The 14,237-nt window shown below is 38.8% G+C and overlaps 1 protein-coding gene across 7 annotated transcripts in view; it reads right to left on the bottom strand.

Annotated features, from left to right (window-relative positions):
* Positions 1-4,401: 4,401 nt before the first annotated feature.
* MPP7 (membrane palmitoylated protein 7) overlaps positions 4,402-14,237 on the bottom strand; it is a 159,393-nt gene continuing 149,557 nt past the window's right edge. For all 7 annotated transcript variants that reach the window (XM_032113221.1, XM_032113155.1, XM_032113451.1 and 4 more), the window contains 5 exons: positions 13,669-13,749; positions 11,762-11,855; positions 10,562-10,670; positions 8,998-9,141; positions 4,402-7,600 (listed from right to left, as the gene is read on the bottom strand). In XM_032113221.1, the coding sequence (XP_031969112.1) occupies positions 7,421-7,600; positions 8,998-9,141; positions 10,562-10,670; positions 11,762-11,855; positions 13,669-13,749 (608 nt within the window). In that variant the 3' untranslated portion in view covers positions 4,402-7,420. The remainder of the gene's footprint in view (positions 7,601-8,997; positions 9,142-10,561; positions 10,671-11,761; positions 11,856-13,668; positions 13,750-14,237) is intronic.

Below are 14,237 nucleotides of genomic sequence, written 5' to 3'. Positions count from 1 at the left end.
AAAGCAAGACAGTTGGCCCAGTGATACTCCTACATAGACAAATTCCTGTGTCTCTGGACAGGTTCACATTTCTTTATCTGGCAAGCATAAAATTGTAGTCTGTGTACAAAGTAGCCTTTTCATTTAGGGAACAATTAAGCTAATCCCACAAGATTTCATGTTTAACTAGGTTTGCAGTGAACAAGTTTGTAGTCTGCATTCAATCAAGCTCTTTTGACTTCCAGAAAAAAGGGACAAACCAATATATACGAAATGTAAAATTCGAAGTTTCCTGAGATGTGCGAGTCCTGCTGGAGTAAAACTGTACATCTATTTGCTAAAACTTTGGTATTCTTTAAGTTGACTTTTTTCTTTAGTCTGCCCGTAATCTTCCAATTATGCAACATAAGCCTGCATTTTTCATTAAAATAAACTGGTGTACACTAAAGCACTTGATAAATACATAACAATATGTACCTGTGCATACACACTTAGTAAAAGCTGCTGTTGGCTTGAAGGTAACATCAGCTGCACTCATGACAAGATGCAGGCTCTTGGCCTTCAAAGTCTCACCTACTCAAAAGTGTGGTCAGGCTCTGTGCTTTTTTCAGTGCGGTTTGAGCTGGGGTTGAATCCAGCTGTGGCTAGTGATGATCTGAATTCAATGAAGTCAAAAGAAGACAATAATTCAGGTTCAGTTCTGGTTTTTGACAAAACAATGGTTCAAATCAATCTTTGGTTTTGGTTCTACTTCCTGCTTAACAGCTGTGTAAAGAAAAACATCTGGAATAATAACCCAGCAGGGCCAATAAGTTAGGCTGCTCTTTCATACTATCCAGATAGCACCAATAATAACAAAGCTTTCAAGCCAGTTTTCAACAACAACAATGAAAAAACCACAACCAAACAAGAAAACTCCTTTTGTGCCTTACAGTCAGTAGTAGCCAGGACTGCACACAGGACTTGGAGCATTCCTGCCTCCATTGGCACCAGGCAGGGAAATGGGACAAGACCAGACCTGCCGTTGTGGCTCTGCAGGAAGGAGGCGGAGCACAGCTCATACACACACAGCTAATTCCCTCCTGCAGCCAAGCTGGCTGCACAGCTGCCAGGGCCAGGCTTCTGCAAGCCCTCAGCTGTGCTTGGGCACTGCACAGCATGGGCCAAAGCCCTGCCAGGGAGCTCCAACCACCTGGTCCTTCCATGAGGTGCTGAATCCTAGATCTGACAGCCCCATTAGGCCAGCACTGCCTCTGTGCCAGCTGGTAGGAAGAGTTGTGCCCAGTGCATCTCTTTGCACCTTCCTGCTGCACTGCTTTGCCATCTCTCTCACTTTGTTTAGTCAGCTCCTTTGAACCTGGGACTATGTCTTTAGTCCATGTTCATTTGGTGCCTAGCACAGGCCAGTCTGTATGTGGGGGTAGGGCTCCAGAAGCTGCATCCAAGTCGGTTTAGTGGAGAAGCATAACCCACACAGGGCATGCAAAGAAAGCTCTGTGGAGTGGTCTCAACCCATGCGCACATCTGGGCAACTGCCCCATCATGAATACAGGCCTTGATCGTGAAACATGACTACTCCCACTACCTAAGGTTAAGACCAATTTTAGGGAACCGTATTTGCTTAAAAACAAGTCATTAATGCAAGTCTAGAAAAGGGAGAGAACACACCAGGAAATGTCCAGAGGTCACACAGAAAACAAGCAGAACTGCCCCCAATGGCCATTGCCTTAAACAAGAACCCCTGAAGCCAACATTGGCTGCATAAAATTTAGAATTGCTTCTGGTCATTTTTACCACATGCTGCTATCATGCATCCAACAGGCCACAGGGAACTCTCAGAGCAATTATTTTCATGGGACAAAACACTGTTCAGGTGCTCTCCATCTGGAAAAAACACTAGCTCTTCACTTGTGTTTCAGGAACACACCACCCCAGTGCCCATTGGGAAGGAGGTAAAAATGCCCTTGTATCAAATTTTTGGTGTCTGTTTTCCAAGATCAGTTAATCGTCCCTTTTCCCCTCCTTGTATGACTGAATTACTGAATTGATGCTGTACAAGGGTGAAGAGGAAAACAAAGAATGAAACTGCCAATGACTAAACACAGTTTGGTAATTTTGAGTTAGAGCTGTGATTGCCGTACTCTTGCTGCAAAAGTTAATCAAGTTAGAAGGAAGTAAAGCATCACCTTGGCCAACATCACCAGGAATACTACATTTCAGCACCGTAATTTGGACAATTTTAGTTTTGTTTACCAATGAAGAATTACTGGTGCTTATTTGTATTTACCAAGGAGGGAACAGAAACCACAGCACATTTGCAGACAGGTCTCTGACCTTCTGTTCAGTGATTTACGAAACCAAATATGCATTTTCAAGGCAGTACTTGAATTTTTAATGTTCTCAGTTCATCTCTGCCATACCCACAGACCCTCACTTTAAAACATGTACCCAAAGTTTCTATGAGCCTGTGTATAATCCTATAGAAAGCTTGTAACATCTTTGTTAAAACACAAATCTAAATTTCACTTGAAAATTATCGCCTTCTGGGTTTTTTTAACATATTCAAGTTCTGAATATTAACCCAGCTACTGAAAAGAAACAGATCTAATTACAAAATAATTGTGACCTAATTTTCTCTATTTATTTCCTATTAACAAGTTTTCAGATACTGTTGGAGCCATTTGAACCCTCTTGGAAACCCTGAGGATATTTTTCTCCACATATTGAAATGTGTAGCTGGTAGCTTTTGCCACTGAGTCTTTAAAAATTGTTTAAACATACGTAAGCGTACAACTGAAATAGAAGCAAAGCAAAGTCTCAATAATCACACAGATTTGCCCTCTTGGTTCAAATGTTGGATGTCAGTTACACAAAATACCATAGTATTTTATTATAGAGATGTAAAATCATTCCATACAGTCTTCCAAATATCCAGCTTGTATTTCAGACACAGATATCAAGAGGGGAAAAGTCTCCAGCTGTCTAGAACTCCAAATTCTCTCATTTGTACTGCCATTTAACATAAGACAAAATTTAAGACCAGACTTTAACTGTTTCCAAATGGTTTTGTGTGTATTTCTGCTGAAACCTTTAACTATTATCTAGCACCAGAATTCCTAAACAATAAATACACCTACAGTCTTCCTTTAATTTTGTGTTCAGACGTTTTTCTGTTGAATGCTTGGTATCATACATTAATCATGGTAATATATGATAAATACTTAATGACTCTGAGAGCAGAAGGATCTTGGGCAAATTTCAAGTACAAATGACTTTAAGCACTGATACACAGAAAACTCTTAATCCTGTGGGGAAATGACTGTAGAGAGAGCAGTAGCAAAAATAGACTAGATTATAACTTCAACTTCAAATCTCTGAAGAAACTACTCATCCTTTGAAACAATCTCAGAAAAGCTAAATATGAGCTTTACTGAAGAAAAAATTCTCCACACATAGTAGAAACCTGAACTGAAGTACATGTGGGAAATGCAAAATAGTGCACTGAAACAAAACAGAAGGGGCTTAAAAGTCTTCTCTCTAATCCTAGTTTGTGTTAGGCTTCTTTTTTGTTTTCTGGAAAACACATAACACAATGCAAAAAGTAACTGAGTTCAAGCATTACTTTCTCTGAGTCCTACAAATGAGCACAACTTCCTGTGGGACTAGTGAGTGGCCTAGAAATGTATGTGCCCGGTGAAACACTCCAAGTCAACAACTTGGATAACACTCTGAGACTTTGCAAGCCCAGATAAGCTGATATTCCAGTCTGATCCACTGACATAAGCTTTTCCTCTCAGAAAGAAAATGGTTCATTATGGGGTGGGCTACAGGAAAGGGTAAACATCAATTCTGAAGAAGAGTTTGGCAATAAAAATGAAATATTAAGAATTGTTGTTCTTGTTCTAGGGTGCTTTGTTTTTCCATTTAAGATAATCGGAGCATTACAGTTAATAGAGAGTCCCATTAAATAATTTACTACTTAGGCATTTTACCTTTTTAAGTAATTTTATTCATCCTGGAGAAGAGAAGGCTCTGAGGAGACCTTATAATAGCACCTTCCAGTGCTGAAAGGGAGCTACAAGAGAGCTGGAGAAGGACTTTATACAAGGCAATGTTGCGATAGAACAAGGGGGAATGGCTTTAAGATGAAGGATGGTGGGTTTAGATTAGGTATTAGGAAGAAATTCTTTACTGTGAGAGGGGTAAGACACAAACAGGTTGTCCAGAGACATTGTGGATGCCCCATTGCTGGCAATGTTCAAGGCCAGGTTGGATGGGGCTCAGAGTAACCTGGTCAAGTGAAAGTGTTCCTGACAATGGCAGGGGGTTGGAATGAGATGATCTTTAAGGTCCCTTCCCATGCCAACCATTCTATAAGTCTATGATATTTTATGGTGCAATTTACAATAAAGAAAAAACACCTTCAGTGATATATCAGTAATTTATTGTTTTGCATAAGAAGGTAAGATCAGATTTCAGGTAAGACATCAACCAAGGACCTGATGGTGAATTCAAGTATAGAGCTTGGTACAATATTAAAAAGTACTACCCTTTGTTTGACTACAGCAAACAGCTAGAACACAATAAAAACATCTGGACTTGACTGTCAAAACATATATTTCTCTAAAAACCCACACAGCAGAACTTGAATATGTGGAATATTGGAAACATGTTTAGTTGTCTTCATTCCCAAATTCTTAGGAGTCAAAGGAACAATCCACCCCCCTGTTCCCCTTGGTATCCCAGAATAGTTCAGCACGCAGGCTCAGCATCCATCCTGATAAGCAGGCTCCTGTCCTGTTGAAACTGTTGGGCTAAGATTTTTTTGCCTAGACTTACTGTCATCTCTGCCTGCCTCGTGGAGGGCTTTGATTTTTAGCTTTTGAAGTTAACACTGCAATAATGTTGATTTTTCAAAAGCAATTTAGTAATGTAATTAAAACCATTTCTAGCTCCTCAAAGACTGTGCACATTTTACTCTGTTGGTTGGATCTATATTTTTGAGATTCCCTTTCTTTTGCAGGTGTTACTATTCAGGAATTAGCTCCTGGCTCAGAGACAGGGCAGGCAGCCATCGTTCTGGGAGACTCCTGCCAGGACTGTGCCGCGGATCAGAGGGTCAGTGTCTCTGGGAATGCAGCTGAGCGCCACGCTGCTTACTGCTGCCCAGGACAGCAAAGCTGTGCACAAGACCCTCCTAGACCACACTGACCCAGGAATGGGAATTAAATTAATTTCAAAAAGACAGGAAAAACAGCCTGCAGGACAGCCAGAACTGTCCCTACCAGGGAGTTTGCAGATTATTCTAGCATCTACTTCATAAAGAGAAAAGCAGGTCCTTTATGTGAGCATTATTGTACCCCAATGTTCCAAGACAGCCAAGGTTAGAAGCAGTGCTAATAGTGTTTTAGTGAGGACTAAAGCCCCTTCTGCTGGAAATGGCCAGATCCTGAGAGATGCCGAGTGTCCTCTCCATTTCAAGAGATGGTGAAGGCACCTGGCATCTCACAGGCAAAGGCAAACTGACCCACTGAATTCCATATCCCCTGAAAAATAGTTTGATTTTCAGTAATAAAAAAAAAAATAGAAAATGTCTTCTCAACTCAGATAATCTCTGTGCAGTTAATTTAATCAACAAATTCCTATTTATGTTACAAAAAAAGTTTAAGTCCACCAGGAAAATGGTGAAATTTGACAGAAGTTACAGTAGAGCTGTTCAAGCAGAGTATGTATCCATACTGGGACTCAGTACATCTGTAACTCTTGCATAAACATTTCCAGACTCCTAGGGATTTTGCTGTTGTTTCTTACATTTCATTTGTTTTATAAGACTCTAAGCCAAATGCAATGGCCCACACATTAAATACACATTTAGAATAAAACTGCAAAACCTGATGGCTTTATCAGCATACGAACTGAAATAAAATATTTACATGGAATGTTGAGCTCCATTTACAGAGACTGTTTCAAATTACAGACTTAGTAATCTCTTTAATAAATGATCACATTGACAAGAAATTTAAAAACTTAACATCCCTTTTCAACCCTTTCATAAATATATAAAGTTTCACTAAATTATTCTTTCTTTAAACAAGAGAGCTATATTCTCTTTACAGATTAACATGAAATAATGGTTTCCTGTTTGAATACCACAGATGGGAAGATCTGAAGTCAGCAAGTTCCTATACACATTCTGTACTTACAAGACATATTCACAACACAACACACAGGTGTTACTTGGTCTTTACATCTGTACTCATTTGCTGCATATCAGTAGTAAATAAAGAAAAATACCAAATTATCTATATTAAAAATACATCCTCTAATATACATTTGCTTACACTGACACATCAGATCTTGAAACAGGGTTTCCAACTGTCTGACCAGTGTCAAGGATGTTTTTTATAGAGAACTCTACAGCATTAATTTATTTTTGAGTGGAGACAAAATACATGTTACACTACTAGAAAGTATCACTATATACTCGACAATAAAAAGAATTTATCTCTTTCAACTGCTTCTCAGATGTCCAAGGTTTCCTCACTGTTTGAAAATTTCTGATGGGAAAATTGTTCTAAAGCATGCCAAAAAATATTTGAAATCAATTTAAAGGAGGAAAAAAATTATTCTCTATTTTGTTGCTATTCGTATCACTTTGCCACTGATTTTACAGAAGTTTAATCCCAAAGACTTTGAAGTTATATGCACACACCAACTCACATTTTTTCCTATTTAAATAATTATTCCCATGACTTTTCTTTGTTGTGCCACAGAGCATGTGTGAAAGTATTTTCAATCCATGCATACTCACAGCTGAGTATTTCACAATTAAGCCACTGAGTACATCATTCTTCACATGATTATGTAATTGCAAAGGAATACTTAAATCAGTCTGTACATGTAAGACAAGGTTCACATCTAGAAAAGTGAAAACACACTGATGCATAATTAAAATTATGATGTCTTCCTCATAAAAATGTTGGTCACTTTTGCCTGTTTCAGTTCTCTCAAACATTAAAAGGGCAATAACTTCCAAGTGCTGATGTGCTCTTTTATAGGAACAGTTATGCCTAAAACCATTGAAGTGCTGATCTCCAGCATTGATTTGTATCTTCTGCAAACTCTCTGTTAAAAACACTCACCTTGGAGAAACACAGATGTTGATAAAGAGGTGTTTGGCAGTTTTGCTACACTAGTATTAGCTCACTTTATGGAGCACAGTAAATCTCTGGTATAATCTGACTGTTCTGCCCCAAATTGTGGGCAAGAGAATTGAAGACACAGGAAAACAGGACCAGTTCCAAGTGCATGAAGAGTATACCTGCTGCTCAGTAGAGTTAAAAGCCCTCCTCCCAAGAAAATGGCCATCGAGTAAAGCCTAACCATGCCCCAGGTTTAGATGCTGATACCACAGCAGAGGTTTTTTCTACTTAAAACGTTACTATGAGTGCAGCCAGCTGACAGGAACCCAGAAGGTCTCGGTCTCCAACCTGTCAAAAGTTGTTTTAAGCTCACTGTAAGCTGTAGCGAGGTCATCGTTGACTATCACCTTGTCAAAAAGGTGGCCATACTGGCTCTCCATCACATGGGCAGATTTAATCATTTCATGAAAATCTTCTTCCTAGTAAGATCAGTGCAATGAAGATCAGTGCACAGCCAGTCCATAGCAACACTGCATAAACTCATTCTGTATTAAACATGGTCTAATCGCTTATTTCTTATTTCATCAGGAGATGGAAACTGTACTTCTAATTTAAAAAAATAGAAATTACCACTACAAGTGATCTCAGAGAGTATTCTGATGAGTTGACTCTGCTCAACAGGCAATTCTTTCATCTCTTCCCTTGAAATGACACAATTAGTCACTGGATGGTAATTACAGAGACATCTTCTGTTAGCAGCACCAGTGCAAAATGTTTCTAGCTGTTTACTTTGATGATACATTTAAAGTTTCTTTATGTTAGTCTTGGCTTGCTACTAGCACACCATGTATTACAGCACAGCCTTTTTTCTTTTAAGAGCTTGGTAGCAGTCAACATTTTATGCCTTCTTCGATCTGGCTTAGTGGACTTTTCGTCATGTTTGGGGAGGGAACAAACCTTAGCAACTTGTTTAAATGACTTTGAGAGATTAAACCTGTCTTAATTAAGCAATGTCCTGAAGGTTGCTCTTACAAACAAACTCCTCTTACTTTTTATAAGTAACAAACCAACATTTTCTGACAGCATGTAGTTTCCAAACTATTCCAAATGCACATCGTACACAGATACAATCTGTGACTATATCTGTGACTGACTTTGAAAAAAAACCTAAAAAATCCTAAATAACATCTGAATGAGGAAAAATTATACACACTAGATAAACAGTCTAACAATGATCAACTTTGCTGTAGCTTCAATTAAATATGATTTCATTATATTACAAGGAAGCAAGTATGTTAATATTGGGTAATCTAGATTTTTTTTCTGACTATTGACAAAAACCAGCATTTTTTCCTTGCTTAGCTATTTCTTCTTCTATCTTACAGTGTTTATTTTCCTATAACATTTAAAAACCCCTCTATTTCTCTTATCCACAAATATGGGCTTTTTATTACAGTAGCATTTATTTTTTAATTGTTTTTTATATTTGAATTTTGCTCTTAATTTAGACCCCTTAATACATTGATAAAACAAATAAATTCTTATATTTGAACAGAAACATCTAAGCCCAGGTGCAAATTTTTTAAAGGAAATCCACAGCATTATCTCTCATAAAGATATGCTTGCACTGTGGGGGTTCTTCAATGACATAAAATCAGAGGACCATGGAAATTGTAAATACCCATGAGCATATCAAACAATGAAAACACCACAGTAAATGTGTAATGTGAGAGAGGCTGGGAAACAGAAAGATGCTTGTGTAAGCCCTGACAAGTGCAGTCAATGAGATCCAGTGATCACCTTTATTTTCAAGGTAAACTTCTACAACAAAACACTTAACAGGTTCTCATGTTTTACCATGTCTAATTATACTTACTGTAAAGGGTTTTGCAGTTCCCTTATCATCTTTACTTGAAATAATCTTGGCATTTTTTCTGGTCTCTCTCAAACGGTCAAGTGATGGAGGCTTTATAAATATAACAAATGGTTTAAACTCGTATGTCCGCAAGTGTTTCACTGTCTGGGAAGAGGAAAGATTTTAATTAATTAGTTGATTTTGCAAAATGGAATTTACTGTAATAAAAGAAACTCCCCACTGACCAGAATAAACCCATAAAGCATTTCTAGGCGGGTATTTTTCATTTACTGTCATCCTGCTCTGCTGACCAGCATTGATTCATGTAGGGAGAATTTTCAGAATGGTAAGAACACCCTTTCTCCAAGGGTGATCACTGGTCTTGATTTCCACATGCCTGCTGGTAAACCCCATCAGTCTGGCAAAAGCTGAGTTGTGCACACCAGTGCCACTGGCAGCAAGAGGATGGAGGGGAACAGCAGGTGTCCAGGGGAGGAAAAGTTCAACCCATTTTAGCAAGAATAACTCCTTCTGTACTCATGAAAAGTTCACAAAAGGTCAGTGATTCTTCTCTTCAGTACTCTGTGCCCACCACACAACTCCCTGCTGTTTGTTCTTCCTGAGCAAGCTACTGTGTGGTGTTAGAGGCAGGTCTATGATTCAGTTGCAGCACAGGGTGGTAGTATGGATGGTCAGAAGCTTTCTATCCTTTCCACACTGCCAGGGTCCACAGGAAAATCCCATATTGGAGAGTGGAGTCCCAGAATGGTTCACAAGCTTGGGTCCCTAAAAGAATTTAGTGCTCTGCAGGAACACAGGGCTGTGTGGGACAGGCAATGGTCTCGTCAGCTCCCCTCTTCCCCTGGCATGGGGTATGGCTTCCCCGGCCACTCCTCTGCCAGTGGAGCTGCTGCCCTGCTCCCAGGGCACAAGCCTGCATCTGAAACTGCCCCAGGAGCTGCACATAAGCTGCCAAGGTTCAGAAGGCATACACTGGCCACCCTTGGAGAAGAGATGTTTTGGCTAGGTTAAACAAACTAGTCCAGCTCCTGGAAGCACTGGGGTTATTAGGAGCAAAAAAATTCCTAGTGGAGCTGTTCAGAGGGGTTAAAAAACAAGGTCAATGCAAGAAAAAATGGTTTAGAGAGGAATGTTCTTAACAATTATCCAGCCAACATCACATTTAGTGCATCCCTTGACTCATGTTCACCCTGCAGGGAAACCTTTGGCATGAACAGTCTAGTGAAACATGTGAGACAGAGTTGCTGGACTGCATGATAAAGCTATTCTGAAATTAAAGTTTCAGGGACAATCTCTTGCCCAAGCTAACAGAAAGATGAATGGAAATATAGGAGTGTTCTGTAATTAAATCTTTGGTATTATGCTGCAGGCTTCCAATTCCCTTATTTACTGGCTGTATATTTGTCTCTTTTCAGAGAGCCTTGCTGAGATAAAGGTAGCCAGCAAACCCACTCAACAGTCATTCAGTGTGGGATAAAGTACACCTTTTTAGAAATACTTTTTCCCTGGAATTGCAATATGCAATATGGGGAAGTACAAGAGTTCAGAAGACATGCTTACTTACATGAGGTTGCACATCCAACAAACAAACCTTGTTTTTAGCTAGAACTGATCGAACAGAGTCTAAACTTGTACCATAGTAGTTGTTCTTATACTCGCCATACTCGATAAACCTGTGGCAGAAAGTGAAAACAACTGGAATCATTTCCATTTTCTCCAGAAAAAACCTTAACAGTTTGCTTTATAAGATTTAATTCAGGAGCAAAAATATTTTACTTTACATAAGAGTTCTATCATGTTTTATAAAGGAAATGCTGTCAAGTACTTCAGCATGTCAATTTTAAGAAATCTTCTACTTTACTGCTTTCAAATCAGTAACACCTGCTTGTATTACAGTTAAAGAGAAAAAAGTACTGTAGTCCAACAGCCCACTAATGTTTTCCATCACCTCTTTTTCTGAACTAATGCAATGCAATAAAACAGTGGATAAGCTAAACAATAGAAACTACTGAAATTTCATTGCACACTACAGAATATCCAAATTCTCTGTCTCAGAAGAGGAGGAGGACTGACGATGGTGATGGTGGAACCAAGGCAGCTGGTTATTTGCTATAAAAGTACAAGCACTATTTGCCAGAAAAGCAAAGCTTCAAAAGTTTGACGTTTCAATAAAACCCACAGCTTTGTGTCTAATACACTTTTGCCCTCTGAAACTGGGGCAGAATTTCAAGCTACAGAATTTTACAGGCTGCTGGAGAGCACGATGCTACCATTGTCTCTTCATTTTAGTTTACTTTCTGGAGGGTGTACAGGCAGGGGCTTCACTGTGGATCTCTAAACTCAAAAGCAGAGGAAGTGCCTGGCCTGAAAGAGAGCAGAACTATGCAAACATTGACTCAGGCACGTCTGCAGCACTTCCACGCCCCCCCTTCCCTAGAGCTGCAATGCTTTGCTGCTATGACAGAAGATGCTCTATTAAAAGAATGCTCCCCCATCCTAAGCACCTATAATTTCAGTATCTTCTTGAGAAGCTGAGGTACTGAAACTGCTTGTACGCTTAGAAACTGTTGTTTGCATGTAATGCCTTTTTTTTTGCTCTGTGTTTTTTCCCAGCTGCTTATATAACAAAATGTAATTTTAACACATCTTTAAATCACTGCAAGTTATATCCACTTTGACTTATTATCTACAATAACAACCAGCCCCATTTTATAATAAACCATTGTTTTAACTGCAGTTCTAGTTAAAAATCTCTTCAACATACTTGTTATTCTGTACGTCTGTCTCAAACAAGTGCTTGGAAATGAAAATGTATTCGACACCATCACTTTCTTGGCTTCTCCTTGGACGGGTAGTGTCTGCAGTTTCATCATATAAAAAAAAAGAAAAATATGCACAAAACAATATAATGCAAACCAGTTCAGGAAAAATGGAAAAGCACAAACTCTTTGTGCAATACCAAGCCTAGCACTTCCCTCACTTCTGAAGCATATAAGGCTGCTCTGGATCTGGAAGGCAGCACACAAGCACATTACAGGATTGAGTTTTAAATGCATGCAGGAAAAGGAGGAAAAAACCTATTGGACAAGTATCAGATTATCATTTTTTATTAACTAGTGGAAAAATCCAATAAAATGAGGACAGCTGAATAATAAAAGGAGCAGCAGTCCATAACAATTACCCCAGCCTTGCCTCTTGTTAAACTTATTAGCATATGACACCATAAAGGGAAACAAGCACACCATCCTGATTTATAAAACATTATGTTCATTAACAACACTTGTAGCTATGGCATGTGAAGCATGGTAGTAAAAAAATGGGGTGTGAACTTTATGTTTTAGTGCTTTTCTTTATCTGGTGATCAAAATAGAACTCTGTTTTCTTTCAGTAGCCCTGTATTATTTGCACTTCTTACTTTCCCCCAAGTAGGTATAAGGGTTTTGCTTATACATGAAACTTATTTGTGGGGTTGCCACTTATGATTAATGAACTCATTAAAACATCCTGTTTCAAACAAGTTGAATACTACAGCATCATGTATTCTCCATCACATATGGACACACAAAACCTGCTTGCAGCAATACAGTCTTAAATGCCATTTGATATAATGCTCTTCTTCTTAGGCTGACACAATGAGGAACATTTTCAAGACAGGAACCCCAGTTCTCTCTCCAAGTCCTGACTTACTGAATTTCAGAGAGAGGGATTTCTTTACATGTTTGTTTTAAATTATAACCACAAATTTGGAAGAGAAAAAAGAGAAGGCAGCTTGATGAATACTGGCAATTTTTAGAGAAATATTTTTGGGCAAATGACTGCATATACTTCAATGAGTTAAATATTTTGGGAACATCTGGCTTTTTTGTTGTTCTTGCTTTCAATACCCAGCTGAAGCAAATACATGCAAAAGAAATGACTTGCCAAACCAAATGCATTAATTTTTCTACTTTAGCAAATTCACTCATATATATATGCTTTACAGAGTATCTGCACTTGCAAAAAACCTGTGACAGGATTTCCCAAATTCAGAAAGTTGGAACAATATTTTTGAAGGATCCCTATAGAAGGTACAAGTAGAAAGCAAATCAAGAAATGGAAGTCTAAAACAGTTGAGTTCTCCATATTAAAGAAAACCCGATAAAGTGTTGTAGAAGTTAATAGAGCACAATGCTATTCAATTTTATAAAAATCACACTACTTGGTCAGATAGGGGAAAGAGGAAAAAACATCCCCAAATCAACTCTTCTAAAGCTAATTAAAGAGATTTAATTAATTTATTCACTGGATTAAACTGTTTATCATCAGTCTTCATTTTTCAGCCTAACAGATAAAGGCCAGATTGCTGAATGCAACAGAGTACATTTCACTGCTTTACAGCCAAATCCAGGGTGTTCTTCAGCAGAGTTTCATTTACTAAACCTCACTGACATCAATCATGCTAAACTTGTACTGAAATTGTACTGCAATGCCTCTGAGCCAAAAAGCCCTATCAGTTTTTTTAGGGAGCATTTAATACAGAACTGCAGCAGCACTTTTAAAAATTAGAAAAGTAATTTGGATGCCAAGCATGCATTTAGAGACCCAAATTTGAAAGTACCTTAAAGGTAATACAATAATAAATTATAATAATGCAAATATATCATTAGAGAATAGAAGTGCATTTTTACTTACGTGGCACTGTTACCCCGTAGTGCTGGGTATCGCTGATGAGCAATTTCCGTTTAAGTTCATTCAGTCCAACCCCTACAGGACCTGAAAGAAAAAAATTGTCCTGTTTCCCAACAGCCAGTTGTCTCTTGTATTCAGGTGCAAGTATACTCCAAGGTAAGACTACATAGCATGTAGCTGTGACATTACTGCCTCTTAATCAGGGATTTGGAAATGCCCATGGTTCCAACCTCTCCTAGAATATACAGAGCTGACAAATTTCAGGGGATGTAGTTGGCAGTTACTCTGCTCTGACTTTATTACTGAGGAAAAATCAGTGACAAAAGGTGCCAGCAAAGCTGACTTTCTTTTCTACAGCAACTACCCTCAGTGTGCACCCACCTCCATCTCAGCCCTACTACAAACCCCTGCATCCTAACCTGCAGCTTTCCAGAATAAAAACTGATTTGGCTGTTTATTTTGCCAGAATATCCCCAACTTTCAGACTACAGGACCCCAGCTGGCAATGTGCAAAGTGCCCCCAAAGCCTCTGCACTCTGTGTTGACATGGCCTCACTCCCTCCTGCTGGTGC

Source organism: Corvus moneduloides, chromosome 1 (genome assembly GCF_009650955.1).
Source record: "Corvus moneduloides isolate bCorMon1 chromosome 1, bCorMon1.pri, whole genome shotgun sequence".
NCBI lineage: Eukaryota > Metazoa > Chordata > Aves > Passeriformes > Corvidae > Corvus > Corvus moneduloides.
The sequence above is the reverse complement of the archived record's forward strand: the minus strand, read 5'-3'. Positions and strand labels throughout refer to the sequence as shown.